Source organism: Eulemur rufifrons, chromosome 4 (genome assembly GCF_041146395.1).
Source record: "Eulemur rufifrons isolate Redbay chromosome 4, OSU_ERuf_1, whole genome shotgun sequence".
Classification (NCBI taxonomy): Eukaryota; Metazoa; Chordata; class Mammalia; order Primates; family Lemuridae; genus Eulemur; species Eulemur rufifrons.
Window position 1 is genome coordinate 43,794,666 of NC_090986.1, and position 21,835 is coordinate 43,816,500.

General features: G+C 34.5%; 1 protein-coding gene across 1 annotated transcript; it reads left to right on the plus strand.

Moving 5' to 3' along the window:
- The first annotated feature begins 19 nt into the window (after positions 1–19).
- DIS3 (DIS3 homolog, exosome endoribonuclease and 3'-5' exoribonuclease) lies at positions 20–21,162 on the plus strand. The gene is made up of 21 exons (XM_069467159.1): positions 20–280; positions 875–1,032; positions 3,403–3,596; positions 4,016–4,089; positions 5,468–5,635; positions 6,389–6,553; positions 7,812–7,925; positions 8,336–8,473; positions 9,005–9,151; positions 9,543–9,659; positions 9,918–10,019; positions 10,689–10,753; positions 10,842–10,926; positions 12,435–12,562; positions 15,065–15,151; positions 17,137–17,293; positions 18,360–18,574; positions 18,686–18,854; positions 18,971–19,129; positions 19,933–20,055; positions 21,082–21,162. The coding sequence occupies exons 1-21, from the start codon at positions 53–55 to the stop codon at positions 21,160–21,162; spliced, it is 2,874 nt and encodes a 957-aa protein (XP_069323260.1). The 5' UTR covers positions 20–52.
- Positions 21,163–21,835: the final 673 nt, after the last annotated feature.

A 21,835-nucleotide genomic window follows, 5' to 3' on the forward strand; every position in this document is an offset into this window, starting at 1 on the left:
ACTTTCGCCGGAAGAGCGCTACCGGGGTTGGGATTCTGCGCTGGGAGGCAAGATGCTCAAGTCTAAGACGTTCTTAAAAAAGACCCGGGCGGGCGGTGTGATGAAAATCGTGCGCGAGCATTACCTGCGGGACGACATCGGCTGCGGGGCGCCCGGGTGTGCGGCGTGCGGCGGAGCGCACGAGGGGCCGGCCCTGGAGCCGCAGCCCCAGGACCCGGCCAGTAGCCTCTGCCCGCGACCACACTACTTGTTGCCTGACACCAATGTGTTACTGCACCAGGTGCGTCGGCGGGCGGGCGAACCGCGGACAGAGCGGCCCCAGGACAAGGGGGTGTGACAGACAGGGAGACTGAGGCCCAGGGCGGAGGGTCTTTGGCAGTATCACATACCTAGGGAGAGGCAAACCCCATCGGGACCCAACCTTCCTGTTCCCCAGGCCGACGTTCTTTTCCTTGCACTGTTTTATTCAGTTCTTGGAGTCGTATTTTAGACACGTTAATTTTCTAACTCCTGGTGTCTTTTTTGCCTTAGATTGTAAGTGCCTGGAGGCCGGGGACCTGGGATTCTGTGGCCTCCAGCCTTCGACTCCCAGGCAGCTTGTAAGTGCCTGCGAATGAAAACTATGTGGGCCAGCGTTTTTTTCTTTATTAATAGCCTTGGTTCTACGAAGTTTTATGATTGGTCTGTTTAAGTGTGCTCTTCTGTAGTAAGACCTGAAAGGTTGAGTGACTATTGTCACTTTTTCTGTAGCCAAATAGCTCTTTGGCTTAATGTATATTCAGCGTTTTTAAACTGGCCGGGTTTTATGTTTGACAGAAACACTATACAAGAGAATGTAGAAAAAAATGATCTTTCTTTCCTTCTTTTTTTCAAGATTGATGTTCTTGAGGACCCTGCCATCAGGAATGTAATTGTATTACAAACAGTTCTCCAAGAAGTGAGAAATCGGAGTGCCCCTGTGTATAAACGGATCCGCGATGTGACTAATAACAGGGAGAAACACTTCTATACGTTCACTAATGAGCATCACAGGTAGGAGAAATATTATATTAAATCTAAAAAAACCTGTTAGATTAGCTACATTTGGGAGAGAGTTTCTGGGAGTAATTTGTGACATTCTCAGAAGATAAGCAATAGATTTCTTTTTTTTTTTTTTTTGAGACAGAGTGTCGCTTTGTTGCCCGGGCTAGAGTGAGTGCGGTGGCGTCAGCCTAGCTCACAGCGACCTCAAACTCCTGGGCTTAAGCAATCCTACTGCCTCAGTCTCCCGAGTAGCTGGGACTACAGGCATGGGCCACCATGCCTGGCTAATTTTTTCTATATATATATTTTAGTTGGCCAGATAATTTCTTTCTATTTTTAGTAGAGACGGGGTCTCGCTCTTGCTCAGGCTGGTCTCGAACTCCTGACCTTGAGCGATCCTCCCGCCTCGGCCTCCCAGAGTGCTAGGATTACAGGCGTGAGCCACCGCGCCCGGCCTAATAGATTTCTTAAGTTCTTGGTTTCTTACACAGCTGTGCAGAAGATAATGCTAAGTGCACCTCACTAAGGTCATATAGGCATTGATGGGATCAAGCCTAGAACCAAGGTCTGCTGACTTTTAGGCCAGAGTCAGAACTTTTGTCTCCAAAATGTTTTTATTTGGAATTGGTTTTACATGAGTTGAACATTAAAATCTTGGAAGATGAGATTTGCCTACATTCCTACAATACCGTATTATGTGACTAACCAACATAAGATAATAAAAGATATGAGTTTGTGAAAGAGTGGTTTAAAAATATAAAGCAGATTTATTCTTAATGGGCTTTTAAAAGTTTAAACTAATACCTTACAACTGATTACACTGAGGAAGATTAGATTAAGAAATAGAATTTTTTGTTATGTTTCAGGTTCACAACCTTTTTTGAACTTAATGCACAGTCTTAGAGAATATGATATTGAATACTATGCTGCATAAATAATCTATGATGGGTATCTGTGATACTTTTATTAGATTATATCAGAGTTTCTTAACATCAGCATTATTGATATTTTGGGCTGAAGAATTCTTTCTTGTGAGAAGGCTGTCTCATACACTGTAGGATGTTTAGCAGCATCCCTGGCCTCTACCCAGTAGCAACCAGCCACTCTCCTCCTGTGGAGTTATAATGACCCAAAGTGCCTCCAGACGTTGCCCAGTGTCCGTCCCGTAGGGGGCAAATTTACCCTCAGAAACATTGGATTAGACTGTAGAATTCTGGTAAGGAAGTCCCATCCATCAGATTATGGAAATTAAGAAAACCTTAATTTCTCAAATCTTTCTTCTGTGTTCTTATATCTCAGGCTTAAATATTATGCTTGTAAAGAATACCAGTAAAGCACTCATAGACTTCTTATTCCTAGCATCTCCTTGAAATCCAGAAATAGAAACATTACTTGTTTTTTCAGTGCAGAAAGACCAACTTTTTGTGGAGCATGATCATCAGATACCTAATCAGGGATTAGCAGTTTTGTTAGCTCAAATGCAGTGAATAGGCCTTAACAATACTGGGGTTTATGGGAAGACTCTTAGGACATCCAGGCAAATCTCATTTAAATTTTATTACTCAAGTCCTGTTATAACCAATTCAAAAATTTGACTGTGTCTTTCACTAATAAGCTTAAAGCATTAGCAAGCACATTCAATGATGAGGAATAAAAGAATTCTAAAACTATTAATATAAGTCTAAAATTCTAAAATTGAATCTGTTATTAGTACTAGAAGCTATTGTACTGAATTTTGTTATTATACTTAAATTTGGCTTTGAAGAACAGATTTAAAGAAATAGATAAACGTGTTGGTATATTTGGGAGTTCAGAGTGGATAAACTTAGAAGGAATATGCCATCGTATCAATATTTGGTTTTTCAGTCTCTAGATAGCCTGTGCCATTTATTGAGTGGTTACCATGGATAATTTATATGCATTATGCATTTAATGGCTATAGAATCATGTGATTATAAATTATCTAATCATACTATTTATAGCATTGAGGAATTAATCTACAGTTCAAATGAAATCTTATTATCAGACCTGTAAAATTTTATTATGGTTTATTTCAAAAAACTATTATTTATTGTCTCAGCCTAACGTATAAATTCTGATCTTGAATTTTTCTTTTTGTAAAATAAAATTGCATTAGCTTTTTTATTGTCCCATTAATAACACGACTTTTTTTCTTTTCTAAGCAATTACTTTCTTAAAAACTTACGGGTCCTACTTATTTCTTCTCTGAGGTATAAACCTGAATACATTCAAGAGAAGGATATACCACTCACTGACTTTTCAGTTTAGTGGTTGCTAAATATTTATGTCCTAAGAATTTTTACATATCCTTGTTTCTATTGATTTCCTCTTATTTCATTTTTTTTCCTTTACATTTAGGGAAACCTATGTGGAACAAGAGCAGGGAGAAAATGCAAATGACAGGAATGATAGAGCCATTCGAGTAGCAGCAAAATGGTACAATGAACATTTGAAAAATATATCAGCAGAGAACGAGCTGCAAGTTATCTTCATAACGAATGACAGGAAAAACAAAGAGAAAGCTGTAGAAGAAGGAATTCCAGCTTTCACTTGTAAGTCTAAATGTATTAGAGAAGAAGTTAGTGCATATGTACAAATGCGTATAAAAACTATTATCAGGCCTATGGTCAGATGTTCAGTGTATTATTTAATATTTTCAGAGTTCTGTATAACTTCATGTGATATTTTTGCATTTTTTAATTTCTCAGAGTTTTTAAGCTAAATAAAACTTTAGCTTAAGTTGTGGTGCCCAGTGACTGTTAATTTTCCCCTCACCATTTGCAGTTGTTTTAGCAATAAAAGCTCCTAGATATACTGAACTCTTTACCTCTGCTTAGGCATGATTACATCAACAGATTTTTTGTTTTTTATTTAAAAAAAACTTTACAAACAGAATTACCCATGTTCTTTCATATCTAAGGAAAAAAAAACTGCTTGAATTTAGCAAGATAAATGTAAACTTATTTTTCAGGTGAAGAATATGTAAAGAGCCTAACTGCCAACCCTGAACTCGTAGATCGTCTTGCCCGTTTGTCTGATGAAGGGGTATGTTTGAGTTTGTTATATTTTCTTTTTGAAAAGCAAAAATATTAAAATAGCCACTTGGGATATTAGGTTTACATTTACCAAATTTAAAAACTGGAATATCAGCGGATAAGCTGAAATTGGAAAAGGTATTGAGTTATAAACAAGAGTGACTGAAACAGGCTTATTAAAAAGCCATTGCTAAATGAGTTGACTTTCTAAAATAAATATATCCCCAGCAACCTGAGTAGCACCTGGCACATGGTGGCACTATTTGGTTGATGAAAAAAAGAATGGAATCCATGCCTGATTTGTGAATAAGCGGTAGCTGTTTGACAAAGAAGTGGCTGACAGTGCAGACAGCATAAAACCCAAAGGAAGAGAGAGGGGAGTCATAAAATGAGGCAGAACAGAACAGATAATGAAGACCTAGAATTTATGCTATATGTAGGTTAGTAATTTTTTAAGTATCTTATGAAGATCTCCCTAAAGGACTGCTATGAAGAGAATAAAATAGCAGATTGGATTCTAGCTCCCTGCCTTATATGGTAGGGCAAGAGAAATTAAGAGTGTATGAGTATGGGTGGTGGGAGCAGGGGATAATGATTAGAAATGGCATTATTATATTTTGTAAGACCACTCTAATGTCAGTGTGTAAGGTGATGCATTTTATCAAGGGAAGATAGAGGCAAAGAGGCTGATAAAGGGGTCACTACGCTAGCCGATATATGGAGTGTTAAGGGAATGATTAAACCCTGAGCCTTCATTTCCTCACATATAAAGTGGTATAACAGTAATGACTTCATAGCATTGTTGTGAGGATCAAATGAGATAATAACAGCATTAATACAATTCTCATTTCAGCCTGACACATAGCTATGGTAAATGTAAATGGTAGCTTTTGTTATAGAAATAGGTTTTATGTAATAGGACAGTGTACATAAATCCAGTCTTTACAGCATTTCTCTCATCCCTGCTTACCTTTGACCAGCTACTTTATGAAATCAAAAGGAAATGAGAAGATAAAAGCTGGACTTGATTTTTTGAATGCAGATTTAGGATTGCCCTTCCTAATGTGCAGCCACTTAGTTGTGTTTAGCTGTTTAAATTTATTACATACTAATAATTCAGTTTCTCAGTTGTACTATCCACCTTCCAAGTGCTTAAGAGAAACTTATGCCTAGTGGCTACCCTGTTAGACGTCACACAAAATATTTCCTTTACCGTAGGAAGTTGTTTTGGTTAGCTCTGGTCTAGAAGAAACACTGTGCTAGATCTCAAATTCATAGAGTTGTATATACCATAATGTATATTTTTAAAATTACCTGATGTTGATGATAGTTTTATTGAACAAATAGAAGATTTACTGACTGTATCTTTTGGTTTGCTTATGTCATAGAATGAAATAGAAAGTGGAAAAGTAATATTTTCAGAGCATCTTCCTTTAAGTAAGCTACAGCAAGGCATAAAATCTGGTACATACCTTCAAGGGACATTTAGAGCCAGCAGGGAAAATTACTTAGAAGCTACTGTGTGGATTCATGGAGACAATGAAGAAAATAAAGAGGCAAGTGTGTAAATAAGTTCCTTATACACTAAACTACTTTTTAAAAATAAGTGTTTAAAATTTTATAGGAGAATTTAAATATGCTTTATCTTCCCAGGTTATCGGCTTGAAGGCAATTATATGGGAGATTATAGATACTATTAGAATTAAATCACTTTTTTAGAAAACTACTTATTGAAGAAAACAACTTTCTATTAGTTTACTTTAAAGAGAATAAAAATCTAGTCCTTCAAATAATAAAACATTAGATGCTATTTTGTGTATTATGACCAGTTATAGCAAATACTATTTGCATAACATATGCAGAAGCTTCACACCCTTTAAAGCAAAGAGCAGCCATTTTTGTGTTGCTCACTGTTTGCTAGGTACTCTTCTCTTTACATTCATCATTTCATTTAATATTCAACCCAACCTATAAAAGTAGGATACTGTATTTTTTTTTTCATTTTACCAGTGAGGACCTGAGACTTAGAGAGTTTAAGTAATTTTCCCAAAGTCTCTTGGTATAATTGTAAGTTATGGTGGAACTATGAACACAAAACGTATTTTCTGACCCATGATTTTTCTACCTGACATTGAGAAATTAAGGGTACGGGATTAAGGAAAATAGTAAAGAAAGAAAAAAATATAAAGGAGGAGAAATAGAGATTACATAGAGACATTCAGAGTATATATAAACTTCTGTTAGGTGACCTTCCTACTGTTATATTGCCACTAAAAATATTTGCACGTGCCATTTGTTGTTTAAAATAGATAATCATACAAGGACTTAAACATTTAAACCGAGCTGTTCATGAAGATATTGTGGCTGTGGAGCTTTTCCCCAGGAGTCAGTGGGTAGCACCATCTTCTGTCGTTTTACATGATGAAGGTCTAAATGAAGAGGATGTGGAGAAAGAAGAGGAAAAAGAACAAACGGTATGAAACCAAACAGGTTTTATTTTTTTGTCTGTGTAGCTTTGTATTATTAGGTAATCTATCAGCTTTGGAGAAAGTTAAGTTTTATTGCTTTCAGATTTGTTGAATAAAATTATAGTTCTGTAGGTTTAACACATGTCATACACAGCATTGATTTTTTCCCCCCTTCTAAGTATTTAAGTTTTCTTTTAAATTAATGTCTTAATTTGTTCAAATAAATGGATTTAAATACAAAAAGATTGTTAATTTGAATATGAAGCTGGAAATCTATGTCATTCGAATATGTGATTTAAGTTAGTGAGGTTTAAGTAAAAAAAAATTTTAAATTTTCTAAAATACTTTATGTAATGTTAAAAGCCCCCAACACAATATACGTTCTTCCAGACCCTTTTATTTGGGCATGTTTAATTATTCCTTCTCTGTTCCTATATTTATTATGAAGAAAATGCTTTCAGTTATTTCTTAAATAATTTTTTTTTTTTTTAAAGAAAGGGTCTTGCCCTGTTGCCCTAGGCTGGGATGCGGTGGCATGATCACAGTTCACTGTACCCTCAAACTTCTGAGCTCAAATGATACTGCCACTTCAGCCTCTCAAGTAGCTGGGATTACAGGCATACAACACCATGCCCAGCTAGTTTTTTAATTTTTTGTAGAGATGGGATCTCGCTATGATGCCTAGGCTGTTCTCCAACTCCTGGCCTCAAGCGATTATCCTACCTCGGCCTCCCAAAACGCTGGGATTATAGGCGTGAGCCATCATACCTGGCCCTTCCTGCTATTTCTAATAGCATACACTTTTTATTTGGATTTTTATTTTGGATAAAGAAGAATCTCTGAAGGTACTTATCTTTTTTAATGAATTAATAAAGGTCCAAAGGGAACTAGTGACCGTAACCACACAGATAATTAATACAAACTAGTACTAAAATCCTAGTTTGCTAATTCCCAGACCCGTGTGTGTGTTTTAGTCAGTAAATCCTCATATTAAATCTGAGTTCTGATACATTTCTTCTGTTGTATTTATTTTTTCTTTGCTTTTTGATTGTTTTTGTAGTACTTTATTATTATGGAACAATTTCCATGGTTTGGTTTAGCATGTTCATGTCTAGAATTTTGAAGCATCAGCATTCTGTAGTTTTATGTCATAATTTACTGCCTGAATACATTATCATTCATGCACATATTCTGATTTTGAAGTGAAATTGCCTCACTATACTTAGAGGAAAAATAACTGAAGATTTTTATTTTTATATCTCAGCTTAAGACTGCTGTAAGTGAAAAAATGTTAAAGCCTACAGGTAGAGTTGTAGGAATAATAAAAAGGAATTGGAGACCATATTGTGGCATGCTTTCCAAGTCTGGTATCAAGGAGGTGAGTAAAGAGCATGTTACTGTGTAATAAAAAATGATAAACATTTTTTTAAGCTTATGTTCATCTGGAACTACTTTATTTATTGTAACTCAGTTCTAACAGAGGGTATCACTACAGAAATGCTAAACACGGTAGAACAAAGGCAGCTCACAAAAACTTAGACTGGAAACTTGAACAACCTGGATCTTTGCTACTAAGTCATTTTCCTATGCAGGACGTGTACACACACACACACACACACACACACATCTTACTCCTTTCTGCCCACATATTGGATTAGGCATTTGCAGTGATCAGATTTTTCTTTCTCTTTAAAAAAAATGATAAACATTTCATAGACTTAGTAGCCCTCCCTTTGCCTCCATCCTCAGATTTTGTGTGTGAAATCTTTTTTTCCTAATTTTCTCTAGTCAAGAAGACATCTCTTTACACCTGCTGATAAGAGAATCCCTCGAATTCGAATCGAAACCAGACAGGCTTCTACACTAGAAGGACGGAGAATTATTGTTGCCATTGATGGTTGGCCCAGAAATTCCAGATATCCAAATGTAAACATAAAGTATTAATTTTATTTTAGGTTATTGGTCCTTTTAATTAAAATAAAATCTTCTACATAAGATTTATACTGAAACTTAGGATATGTCACAATTACCTGATGAATAGCATTCCAATTTGAAAAGTAATTTTATGGAATTCCAGTGTAAATCATATGGTTACTTTTACTCAAATTTCCAAACAAATAACTTTTATTGATACCGACTGTGAAAAAAGTGTTTGAGCTCTATATAGATTCTAACTAACAGCTTTTGAAAGTGTTGTATTTGAAGCACATTTTAAACTGGAAAGTTAATAGAAAATAGATGCTTTTTGATATAAGAGTTGAGCTCTCTTGAATTTTCTATCATAAATTAGTTGAGAAGTCTTGTCATTTTCACCTTTAACTTACGAAAGTGTCATTTTTAAGAGGTTGTTAGGGAACATTGAGAAATAGGGAGGTAATATATAAATGCTGAAGAATTTAATATAAAATGTAAATTAGCTATAACATAGGCCTTTCTAATAATAGCTTTTGATTTTAGGGACACTTCGTAAAAAATTTAGGCGATGTTGGAGAGAAAGAGACTGAAACAGAAGTTTTATTACTTGAGCATGATGTTCCTCATCAGCCTTTTTCACAGGCTGTTCTTAGCTTTTTGCCAAAGATGCCTTGGAGCATTACTGAAAAGGTAAGCTGAAAAGAATTCATAGGATATAATATATATATCATATGTAATATAAGTTATATCCTACCTAGTTTTGCATAATTTCTGTGTGTGTTTTTAAATATGTAGAAATCATGGTCCCTCTTCCCCTGCATGTAGTTAGGTAAAGCACTGTTAGGTATCACAGAAATCATTTGCTTCTTTAGTGAAAGATAAATTTTTCTGAGGGGCAGACACTAGCAAATATCAAATATTTTAAAGGCAGAGAAACGACCAGTTACAAATGATGATATGTGGTTGTCATCAAGAAAATAAAAATAGATTTTTTTATATAGATATTATTGATTTCAAAAGAGCTGTGTTGGCATTCGTAGTGCTGAAATAATTTATTTCTTTATGATGGCGCATCTTCTAGGACATGAAAAACCGAGAAGACCTGAGGCATCTGTGTGTTTGTAGTGTGGACCCACCGGGATGTACTGATATAGATGATGCTCTACACTGCAGAGAACTTGAAAATGGAAATTTGGAGGTATTCAAATTGTAATGATTTCTTACCTAATTATAGTTCTGTTCTTGAGTTCATTTTCTTTTGACCCAGGTTAGAATTTGTCAATTACTCACATGAAGTATAGTTATAGCTGCAGAAACTAATGGGCATGTGTCAGAAGTTGAAATGGTAGATATGACTGAGTTGTTTTATCGATGTAGCTAAATTTCTCCTCATTAAAACTTCAGTGGTACACTTACTAGATTACGCATAGTGACACCCTTTTATTATCTTTTTAAGGTTGGCGTTCATATTGCTGATGTTAGTCATTTTATTAGGCCAGGAAATGCCTTGGATCAAGAATCAGCCAGAAGAGGGACAACTGTGTATCTTTGTGAAAAGGTAAATGTGTTGAATTTAAAATTTTTTAACAGTCACGCACAATTTTGAATTCTTAAATAGTTACGGTTTGAAATAGTATTAATTAGCTGGAAGAAATACATTGAATAAAGTGGTTTTAAATCCCTGATTTTTAAATTTTGCAAATTTTTGTTATTAGGTGACCTAAATAACAAGTAAAGTATGGTCCCCCTAAACTTAACAGAGAATTATGAAAGTAAAGGGGAAAATTAAGCTTAGTCTGTTTTTCTCTGTAGCTTTTTTCCTTTAAAATCCAGTTTTTCTCTGTTTTTAGTACTTTTTCATGTAGTTTGTGTTAAACATTGGAGAAGTTCCATTCATAGAGCTGCTAGGACTTATGTCAAACTTAAATAGACCAGAGATTTAAAACTCCCAGAGGATAGCAAAATGGTTAATATAGAGGATTTAAACTTAGATACTCTGGCATGAAGTCCAATTTTCTTTCATAGCTTTCCTTTTACAACAATTTTGTATAGGTACTTTTCTAGTAAGAGACTTTTACATATTTTCTTATTCTCCTATTCACAAAGACTAGAACACTACTTTTTTTCCTATTAATTTAATGCTATTTGTGCTATTTGAGAATAGAATCTCAAATAAATGTGTGGATATAGCTAAGTAATCTTTGACTCTATTTTTATATTTTTACAGAGGATTGACATGGTTCCAGAGTTGCTTAGCTCTAATTTATGTTCCTTAAGATCTAATGTTGACAGGTATTTATGCATGTTTTTTCATAAGAACATTATATTTACTACTTTAATTGATTCCCATTAACCAATACTGTCTTATTTTCCTTCATAGGCTGGCATTTTCATGTATTTGGGAAATGAATCACAATGCTGAAATCTTAAAAACAAGGTTTACCAAAAGTGTCATTAATTCAAAGGTTAGTTTCATGGTTATCTCCAATGTTTCAAATCTTTGGTACTTTCAAGTTTCCTAGATTGATTTGAAAAAGTAAAGCTTATAAGGTTAAATTTTTCTCCATTGTTACAGCAAAATCTATTTTTTTTTTTAGTTACCTGCTTAATTATGTTATTCAGGAAGTAGTTTATGTGGTAGTTGTCCTGTATTCAGAAACTTACAAAGCCTATATGTTAGAGAAGACCAAATAGAGGATTTTATACCCTAACTCAGGAACCCCAGTGATTGAAGTTGTTCCTACTTAGAAATGATTAGTGGTTTAGCATGTACATCATCATCTTCTCATTTTCTCATAGAAATGATATTACAAATCATAGTTGGATTCCAGTAGAACTAGCCTGAGATTGTGCTCAGACAGAAGTGGAGAGCCAGATTGTCTTTCTCATCCTTTTCCTTTTTTTGTACGTCCCCAGAAATCTCTTTTGTTCTCTTCGTTTTGCCCTAAATCTTTCTCCAAAGTTTACTAAACCTCTGATAAGTTTACTTGGGGGGGGGGGGTTTACTAAACCCCTTCTATTGATCTGTTTTCTAAACTCACCTGTTTTTTCTTTCCCTTTAGCATCATTCTCTGTTTTGATAACTAGTGGTTGGAAAGGAAACAGTGTTAGACTGACAAATAATGATGGGTGAATTATCTAAGCCTCCACAAATTTATATTTTTAAATAAGAATGAGTTTATAATTTTCTCAGACTTGGTCAGTGTAATAAAAGTACATGAAAACAATTTAGTGCATGTATAACATAAACCATTTTTTAGAAGTAGAACTCTTAGCCCTTAGTAGATGAGTTAGCTGTCCCAGGAATCTGACCTGACCTGTGTTATCTAAAATTCTTAGCTATTTCTCTAATTTTTACTTATGAAGCTACTCTTTTTAATGAGGTAAAAAGTGGTAGTTTTCCACGAGGAGAGAAATAGGAACAGAAGCAGTTACTATTAGTATATTTGTATTGTTATTGAAGATTTCTTTAAATCTTTGCTGCTATGATTTGTCCCATTTTTAGGTACTTAATTTTGGATATTTCATAGATATCCTGCACAACATGATGTCTATAGACTTATCCAGTATTCTTAATTATTTGCCAATGAGTAGGGGAATAATTATCAGGAAAAGATTTCATTTTACAGTTATCAGAGAATACATCTAACCTGCCTATATATTTTATTTTAGCACTACCTGAGTATTTCTACACTAACTGAAATAGGAAAGTAATTAAAATTTAAACAATTTATTTACTGACAGTACTGCCATTTTTGTTTTTATTAAGTTTGCATGTTATATAATGCCTCAGATTAATGAACCAGAAATCATAGATGTTAAGTATAAATAAATATTATAGCTGTGAATTTCTCTTTTGTTACAGATTTTAGGTTATCTGAATCATAAATTTTATGTAGTGGAAATGTGAGAATATGGTAAACCAGTTTTTCTCATTTATGAGAGTTATATTAACATATGGTTTCTTTTTTAGGCATCACTTACATACGCTGAAGCACAAATGAGAATTGATTCAGCAACCATGAATGACGATATTACCACTAGTCTCCGTGGACTAAATAAACTAGCCAAAATCCTGAAGAAAAGAAGAATTGAAAAAGGGTATATTTCAAAGATATCTGTTAAGATGTCTTAATGCATTTATCATAGTATTAATATAATTCGTAGACTCTTTAAATTGTTTTATCATGGACAATGATGAATTATTTACATTTAATAGGGTGAATATAGACTCCCATTTCTTCTAGCTACTCTGGAGTTCTTTCCTTGTAATTTGTTGTGCCAAAAAATGGTGTGTTTAACTTAGAGATCTTGAGTAAATCCCAGGAAGGCAAAAACTTATTGAGACTTACATGGATTATTTCTAATTTTAATTAGAAATGAGTTTCCAGATTGAACATTGGTTTTCAGATGATTAAATAAATGTAGATGAAGTCCTCCTTGCACTTTAGATTTGGAAGAGATTTTAGAGATTATCTAATTCAGCCCCTTCATTTTGTAAACATTTAAAAGTTACATAGAAACAGTCTTCCAAAAGATCTGATAGCAAGGAGCAGATTCAGTTCTTCTAACTATCATGTCATGGCATTTACCTAACTACAAAAGGCTTAAGGTAAGGAGTGTTAACTCAAACTTGTTGAAAGAAAGCAGTTAAAAGAAATTTGATTCTTGAAAGACGTCGTTATCAGAGAAAATTCAGATATTGGTCTCTGGGTTCCCATGCCCATCCAGTGTAGGGTCACCAAGCAGTTACTAAAAGTGTTTTTTGTTGGGGGGTGTAAACCCTACACCTACACTGTTTCATAAGATATGATTGTTTAAATTCATTAAAATTAAATAAAATTAACAACTTAGTTTCTCAGTATTACTAGCCACATTTCAGGCACTCAGTAGCCACATGTGGCTAATGACTATCATACTGGACATTGTGGGTGTAGAGTGTTTCCATCACTGCAGAGCGTTCCACTCGACAGTATTCTAGGTGGTTAATGCTGAGTCACACCTGTCTCTACTAGCACCTCAGTTTTCTGGGAATTTTTCATATGATCCTAAATATGAAACTTGAAAGTGTGTACAGGTAATTTGGATGCATTAAAACCCAGTGAAAATTATCAAACTAGAGCAAAGCTTTTACTCAACCTTGTCACTTACATGCAGGAGAAATATGGGTTTTTTGTGACACAAAATGACACATCATTCAGCAATTTTCTTTATTGAAGGTTTACAGTATGCCAGGCATCAGAAGAAAATTTGTATAATAATTTTTAGAAAAAATTCTTTTAAAAACCAAATACATAATTGGTTTTTAAACACAAATTGAAGCCAGATTTATTTAGATTGTTTTAAGGTAAGAATTTGCATTTGTAAAATAGCTTCTCAAAATTGGGAAAGATATTTTTTAACTTCAAAAACAGTCTGTATTTTTAATTTTGTAAGTAGAACAGTCATCCTTTGGTAAAACATCATTGATTCTTCACAGTCTCAGGAAGAATTAAGAAAACAATCAACAAAACAATGACATCTTTTGCCTTCTTAAATTATGAATACTCAAGAGTAGACATAACATTTTAAGTGTTCTATGAAGCAAAAAATGATCAAAATGTGATAAGTATATCACATTGTTTTTTATGTCAAGATACATCAATAAACATATTAGGTCTGATGTAGAACTTTCTTTAAAGTATTACATGGCAGGAAAGGAATATTTGTCAAGATTCCCTTTCTAGTGTGTATTCTTACTAGAGCTTTCTCTTAATGAAGGTGAGGAGTTGAGGAAGAAAAGGGTTTGGATTCTCACTTATGTTGCTCAGTCTCCTCTTATTTTTTTTCCCCTTCACTTTTTTTCTCTTCTCCATGATTGTCCAGGGTTGTCCAGCCTCATTAAAATTCTTAGTTTTAGGTTGATGTGGAACTGACCAGATGAAAGTAATGTCAAGGTATGAAGAAACATTAGACTTGCCTTGCCTTGCCTTATGGGAATTTACTTTTCAAAGGAGAACATGCCAACTCATTAAATGAATCATGCACAAAAACCCCTTAGCATAGTATGTTATCTGACACATAGCACCAAATATTGATAGCCATCAGTACTTGTAACAAATTAGCGGTACTAGTCTGTCAGTCTCTACTCTGTTGCTTGAATCTTTGTGGAAGATACCTTTGGACTGTGGATCTTCTAATGTTACTAACTTACCTGTGGCAGCTTCCCTTTTGCCCCTTTTCGTTCTCCTCTAGCCCCAGTACATTATTTTCTGTAGAAAATAAAGTACTACCAGTCACCTTATCTATTTGTAAAAGTGATTACAAACCAGTGTAGCTCAGTAAAAACTATAGTTTACACAGAGAAGATATTCAAACCTTCAAAAGCATAGGGACTCAGATTTTATTGAGTTGCTGTTGTCCTCTCTTGTTAAATGCATTTTAGGTCTCTAAAATACTAAGCTGTTCATGAAAATAGAGCATCAAACTTAGCAGATGGTTGTAAAGCCTTTAGAAGAACAGCTGTTACTTGTTATGGTCATTTTCTGTTTTAGAAGAATTATTTCCAGAATTTTGTCTCTGTTATTGGCTCACTTGAAATTTACCTCTTTATTTTTTATTTAGGGCCTTGACTCTTTCTTCTCCCGAAGTTCGATTCCACATGGACAGTGAAACTCATGATCCTATAGATCTGCAGACCAAAGAACTTAGGTATGCCATTTTTTTGATGGGCAGTAGATAAGATTTTGAATTTAATATTTAGTACCTATATTAATTACTAAAACATTTATATCCAGAACATCTCTTTGCATTAGAGTTATGATTTCTGTAGATTTTCTTGGCCTATAAAATATATAGAAAAGTAAATTTGATCTTACTCTTTAGTTTTTCTTATATAAAACTGGGATTAGTAGTATAATAGAAATTTGTAATTTGAATTCATTTGCTTTAATATATGATATGTTAGAACTTGACTAGTAATAGTTATGGTAAGTAAAAGAAAATTGTCATGATTACTTTCTTAAGTGTTAAATATAGAATATACTGTGGTAGGGTAGAAGAGTGATTAAGACCATGGGCTTGAAGCCAGACTTTCTAGGTTTGGATCTCACTTCTGCCACTACTACTTTCAACAAGTTTTTTTTTTTAAACCTCTCTATGCCTCAGTTTATTTGTCTGTAAATTGTCTATGATTGATAACGGTACCTGGTACCTACTTCATAGAACATTGTGAAGAGTACTCAGATTTTAGCTTTTATTTTCTTTTGCTTTGGTTGAGATTTAGGAAGCAAGGACTGTTTTGATTAAATTAGAGTTTAGGCCTCTCTCCATGCTTGTTATATAAGGTAATTCTGAAATTAAACATGCACATACACTTTTCTAGTAGATAACAAGAGTTAAAAATGGGAATATACTTAGATTTTTTTACTTAGGACCAGTATGTGCTTTAGAGCTACAATTAAAAAGTTCCTTAGTGGGGTACTTCTGTGCAAATATATCTAATGTTTATACTAACAATGAAGCTGGGCATGGTGGCTCACACCTGTAATCCCCGCACTTTGGAGAGGCTGAGGTGGGAGGATCACTTGAGGCCAAGAATTCGAGGTTACAATGAGCTTTGATTGCACCACTGCACTCTAGCCTGGGCAACAGTGAGACCCTGTCTCTTAAAAAAAAAATACTAACAATAAGCTCAGTACTAGAAGCTTTTTTGAGGAAAAGGTTGACTCTAGCTTTGCCAAAGAATATCACCCATTTCTTACCAGGAGAAAAAACACATTTTTTTCTAAGAGATTGTCCTCATATGATTGGAGGTCTTCCCAATATTTTAAAAATTAATGTACTTCAGAAATCTCGTCTAGAAGTTAAAAGATCTAATTAAAAATGGAAACACGAATGGAAGATTAATAATGCATGTTCAATGACTTGGAAGAAAGAAAGCACTATATAAACAGAAGGCAGATCATTTACTAAGCTAAGCTTAAAACATACACAGAATAACTATATATGGAATAAAAACAATATCAACAAATTGGTTAAGAGCTTTGAAGTCAGATTGTATAGATGAAATCTGAGACTTGCAATAACTCAGATCTTGAGCAAGAGAATAATGTTGCACATCTTCCATTTTCTCATCTGCAAAGCAGGATGTGGATATGGGGGGGATATATGTATATACTTACAGGATAATGCCTGGCCCATAATAAGTCAAATCAGCTATCGTAAATATGATCTCTTCATTTGAGTGATTTATTGGTGAAAGTTTTAGTTTTTCAAGCCAAAATTTGTATAACCTAAGTAGCTTTTAATTTTTCTTGGTAAACTTTATTTTTATGGATTTATCGTTAAATAAAAATTTCTTTGGACCCAGTAAAAGGAGGTAGAAATGCTTATGTTCTAAATTTTATGTATTAATGGAGTTAGTAAAGCTTCTGTTTTTCTTGAGTGTAATTTGTAAAGTCTCCTCTGGCACATAAGATTTACTCATGCAGTAGATGCATAATAAGAATTTGTTAGCATAGTAACTGAGAAATGAAAGAGCCATAAGATTTTTAAAATATAGATGTGCACAACACTTATGAATGTTTACATAAGAAAGCCATAACATTGTTGGTATAAAAGGTAATCTGTGAGTAAATATGATATACAGAAGTCTCTGATTCTCTTTTTTTGTTTAATGCTTTTTCCATTGGCAGAGAAACAAATTCCATGGTGGAAGAATTTATGTTACTTGCCAATATCTCTGTTGCAAAAAAAATTCATGAAGAATTTTCTGAACATGCCCTCCTTCGAAAACATCCTGCTCCACCTCCATCAAATTATGAAATTCTTGTTAAGGCAGCTAAGTCAAAGGTAAGGTCCTATAGTGTGAAGAATCATCTGTATTTGTGTTATGATCTATCCATTGCACTGAATAATTTATATTCACATCTCCATAAGTTTTGTTGTTTCTCGATGCAGAATTTTGCCAGTAGTTCTTTGATGAAAAAAAAAAATATCTAACTTGGGTATGGTCATCTATTTCTACATTGAAGTCATCTGCTTAATAAAATCATTTAATGTCTTTAAAGAGCCACCTATGCTAAAGCCAGATGTTCTAGACTTAGTTATTTTTGGTATCTTGGACATATAAAGTTATTCCATATCTCTGTGCTTTTATACATTTTTTATGCCTGTGTTGCTTCATGGCTTCTGTGAACTGCCTAGCTTTGGAGATTTACAAATAATTTGTCGTCTTTTTCTTTACTTCAACACAGCTAAGCCCTCTTCATATCATGTCACTAAGAAAGAAGTCTATTTATTGCATACATAGAAAAGAGGGAAAATATAGAAAGGGCACCATGTTCTCAGTCCTGTGTGCCTCTGGTTAGTAGCCTTTTATTTAGGCATAGTTACTCCTGGAGTGACTGTGGCTTACATTGGTTTTTCTTGGATCACTTGGTCAGGAGAGAGCTGAAAGGAATAGCGATAGATTATAGGGCATTATTTTAACAGGATTGATTTCTGATTTTGGCTCAGACCTTTCTATGGCCTACCTCTCTCTGTCAGAACCTGAAGCAGCTTCTCACTCTCCTGATCCAGAACTTACTCTATAAGTTGGGGGATTTTCTCTTATCGTCTAATTTCTGCCTAAGACCTAGGTAGAGGAAGAATAATTTAAGTATTTTTGACTCATTTCCCTAAGGTAGATCAAAGCAAGTAAATCTGATGAATCAGAACGTTGTTCTGAATGAACATTTTTCTGACTGAGCTATAGTGACCAGTATAGTTTTGTTTCTGGCCTCTACCTTTACTTTGAATGGAAGGAAAATAATAAAAACACTATGTGTTGCTCAATCTGATTAGTTATTTTGAAGATATGATGGTACTGATTTAGAAATGTTTAATATAATGTTCTTTACCACCTTTTTATTCACAGAATTTGGAAATTAAGACTGATACAGCCAAGTCTTTGGCTGACTCTTTGGACCGGGCCGAATCTCCTCTTTTCCCATATCTAAACACTCTGTTAAGAATATTAGCCACTCGCTGTATGATGCAAGCTGTGTACTTCTGTTCTGGGATGGATAACGATTTTCATCACTATGGCTTGGCATCCCCAATATATACACATTTTACTTCACCCATCAGAAGGTATTTTTTTCTTTATGAAATTAAAGAGATAGAAAATAGTTAATTTTGAATTTAAAAAAGACATTTTAATACTAACATATCATGGTTCTTATTTCTCCTTCATTCATCTAGATACGCAGACATCATCGTTCATCGGCTGTTAGCTGTGGCTGTCGGGGCCGACTGTACTTATCCAGAGTTGACAGACAAACACAAGCTTGCAGATATATGTAAAAATCTCAATTTCCGGCACAAAATGGCTCAATATGCCCAACGTGCATCAGTGGCTTTTCATACCCAGGTATTTGCCTTCTAACAACGATGTAAGAGATGTTTTGTTTCTTAATTTCAAAAAAATGTTTTTACTTGCAAAATATTTTAAGGCTATTTTTAATAACATTGTATGTTACTTTACAGTTATTTTTCAAAAGCAAAGGAATAGTAAGTGAAGAAGCCTATATTCTATTTGTAAGAAAGAACGCTATTGTGGTGTTAATTCCAAAGTATGGCTTAGAAGGTACAGTGTTTTTTGAAGAAAAGGACAAGCCAAAGCCACGGCTTATTTATGATGATGAGGTACAGTGTTTCTAATGTTTTTGTGTTTTTTTGAGGGGGCACTTTTTCTTTGACAGTTCGCAAATGGGACCTATATAGTGTAAAATTATTTTTGTACCCTACAGAATATCCAAATCTCTATATGCCAGAAAATCTACATTTAATTAGGCCAATTAAGCTATGGTTTTACTCACGATTTCTCACCTCTGTATATCTTCCCACATACAAATGTCCTTGATTTTTTTGTTTTGTTTTGTTTTATAGCATGTAAAGTTTTGCCACAGGTGGACAGACATTAAATGAATAAATAGTTGCTTATAGCTTAGGGAAGGAGATTTTTTTTTTTTAACTGGCTGTCAGTGTCAGTTAAAGGAAATTTTTTTTAACTGCCACACTCCCTACTCCCCAACCTTATAACTACAACTCTGAGAGAATATTTAAACAGTAAATTCCATCCAAAGTATCTTTGTGGTTTCTTAATGGCATCTAGGACCTTAAAAACAAAACAAAAAATAGCCAAAGTGCCTTTATGCTCCTCTGTTAGACCAACAATTTGCTAATAGTAGGCGAGAAACCTGAGATTAATGAATATATATTGGGACTACATTAATGAAAAGAGAAAGTATGCACATAAATAGGTCTTATTTATCTGAGACTACTAGGTTTGTGGTTTTTGTTATATTGAACACCCAGAGCCTTATTAATATGGAAGTAATTTTGAAATTTAAACTTTTCAATTACTATGAAAGATAAACTGTAAAGAATTAGAACAAAACCTCAAATGTAAGAAACTAATTAAGAGTGACAAAATGTGTTTTGTTTAGATACCTTCACTGAAAGTAGAAGATACAGTGTTCCATATATTTGATAAAGTTAAAGTAAAAATCATGTTAGACTCTTCTAATCTTCAGCATCAGAAAATCAGAATGTCCCTGGTAGAACCACAGGTAAGACCAAACTTATCATTTCCATCTTGCGATGGAACAAACAGTATATATTTTATCAAAAAGAGGGATATAGTTATGTTATTTCTATTTAACGTTAGAGGGAATCCTGTTAGTGTGGAGGCCAAATATTTGCATAGCATGTCCTTTTTTCTCACTAATTTCCCTGGGCCATCTGAAGATGCCAGACATCTGAGATTGTTCTGAGGCTTTTGGTGCCCAAGTCAAAGGTCTTTCAGTTCTCCTGCCTAGTCCTTTTTCTCTAGGAGTTTTGAAATGTTCACTTTTGAAGATGAAGTGTAGATGTTTCACCTAAGATACTGGCTCTGTCCCAACACACCAGAGGCCTCGGATGCCATCAGTCACAGTGGCTCCACTAGGGAAAATTGAACATGGGGAAGGCTGTTTTACAGTGAAAAACACACTTCCCAAGTGACAGGTTTCTGACCTATGAGACCATGTCTACCTTTTATGTTTCTGTTTTTTGTTTCTTTTGTTTTTTGTTTTTTTTTTTTTTGAGATGGAGTTTCGCTCTGTCACCGGGCTAGAGTGCCGTGGTGTCAGCCTCACTCACAGCAACCTCAAACTCCTGAGCTCAAACGATCCTCCTGCCTCAGCCTCCCGAGTAGCTGGGACTACAGGCATGCACCACCATGCCCGGCTAATTTTTTCCATATATTTTTAGTTGTCCAGATAATTCCTTTCTATTTTTTTTTTTTTGGTGGAGACAAGGTCTCACTCTTGTTCAGGTTGGTCTTGAACTCCTGACCTCGAGCAATCCTCCCGCCTCGGCCTCCCAGAGTGCTAGGATTACAGGCGTGAGCCACCACACCCGGCCGGCCCCCTTTTATGTTTCTGAACCACTATCACTATGTCTTAAGTATATCTACTTTGTAAAACCCCTTTCCCCCTCTCTACCCTTGTATCCTTTTAAACTTGAAAGTAGCAATAGGGAAGGAGGGGAAGATGATGAGATTTCTTATTTTATGCTTTTAATCAGCTTATTTTTCCCCATTTGTATTACTTTAGATACCAGGAATAAGCATTTCTACTGATAATTCAAATATGGACCTTAATGAACCAGAGAAAAAGAAGATAAAGCTGAAATAATAGCTACCTTCAACAGAAATACTTCAGACTGGTTTCCTAAAAAAAAAAAAAAAACAAACAAAAACTTGGAACACTTCTAAGCCTGAGTGTGTGTGATACAGTTTGTTACTTTTAAGTACATGTTAGTAATTTTAGAAATTTGCATTTTTATTGAACTGTTGAGACTCTGTCCTATCGTACTACTTCATTTCTGGGTTGAACAGAACTATTTATGCAGAATTCAATTGAATATCCATTACTTAAACATAGTGACAGGATAGCAACTTCAGGGATCTGTAAAGATCATTTAAATGGAGCACTCATCTGCTCAGTGAGGAGATTAATTTTGCATAAGTACATTGATTGTTTAATATTGGTAGGAAAAAAGCTATCATTTTCTTATACAGGAGAATGAACATTTTTAGAAGCAAAGAACAATTTCTTCTTTCTAAATCATAGAAGCTATCAATGTTTGGGGTGTAATCTCTTTTGCCATCTTTAATTTACCTAATAAATATTTTCTTACTGTGTTTAAAAAAAAAAAAGAAGCCTCCTCAAACAGCTGTGAATGTTTGGGAATTGGTAGAAAGGACAAAAAGTAGGATATTTGACCTGAGTGGGAAAATGGTGGTTTTCTTCTTACCAGGTAAGAAGTGTGATCATCATCCTTGAACTTCAGCTCCAATGTCTCCCC

Coding starts and splice junctions, on each gene's coding strand:
- DIS3 (XM_069467159.1), top strand. CDS start 53: ATGCTCAAGTCTAAGACGTTCTTAAAAAAGACCCGGGCGGGCGGTGTG. Junction 18,575..18,685: donor TTTACTTCACCCATCAGAAG/GTATTTTTTTCT, acceptor TCATTCATCTAG/ATACGCAGACATCATCGTTC. Junction 18,855..18,970: donor CAGTGGCTTTTCATACCCAG/GTATTTGCCTTC, acceptor GTTACTTTACAG/TTATTTTTCAAAAGCAAAGG.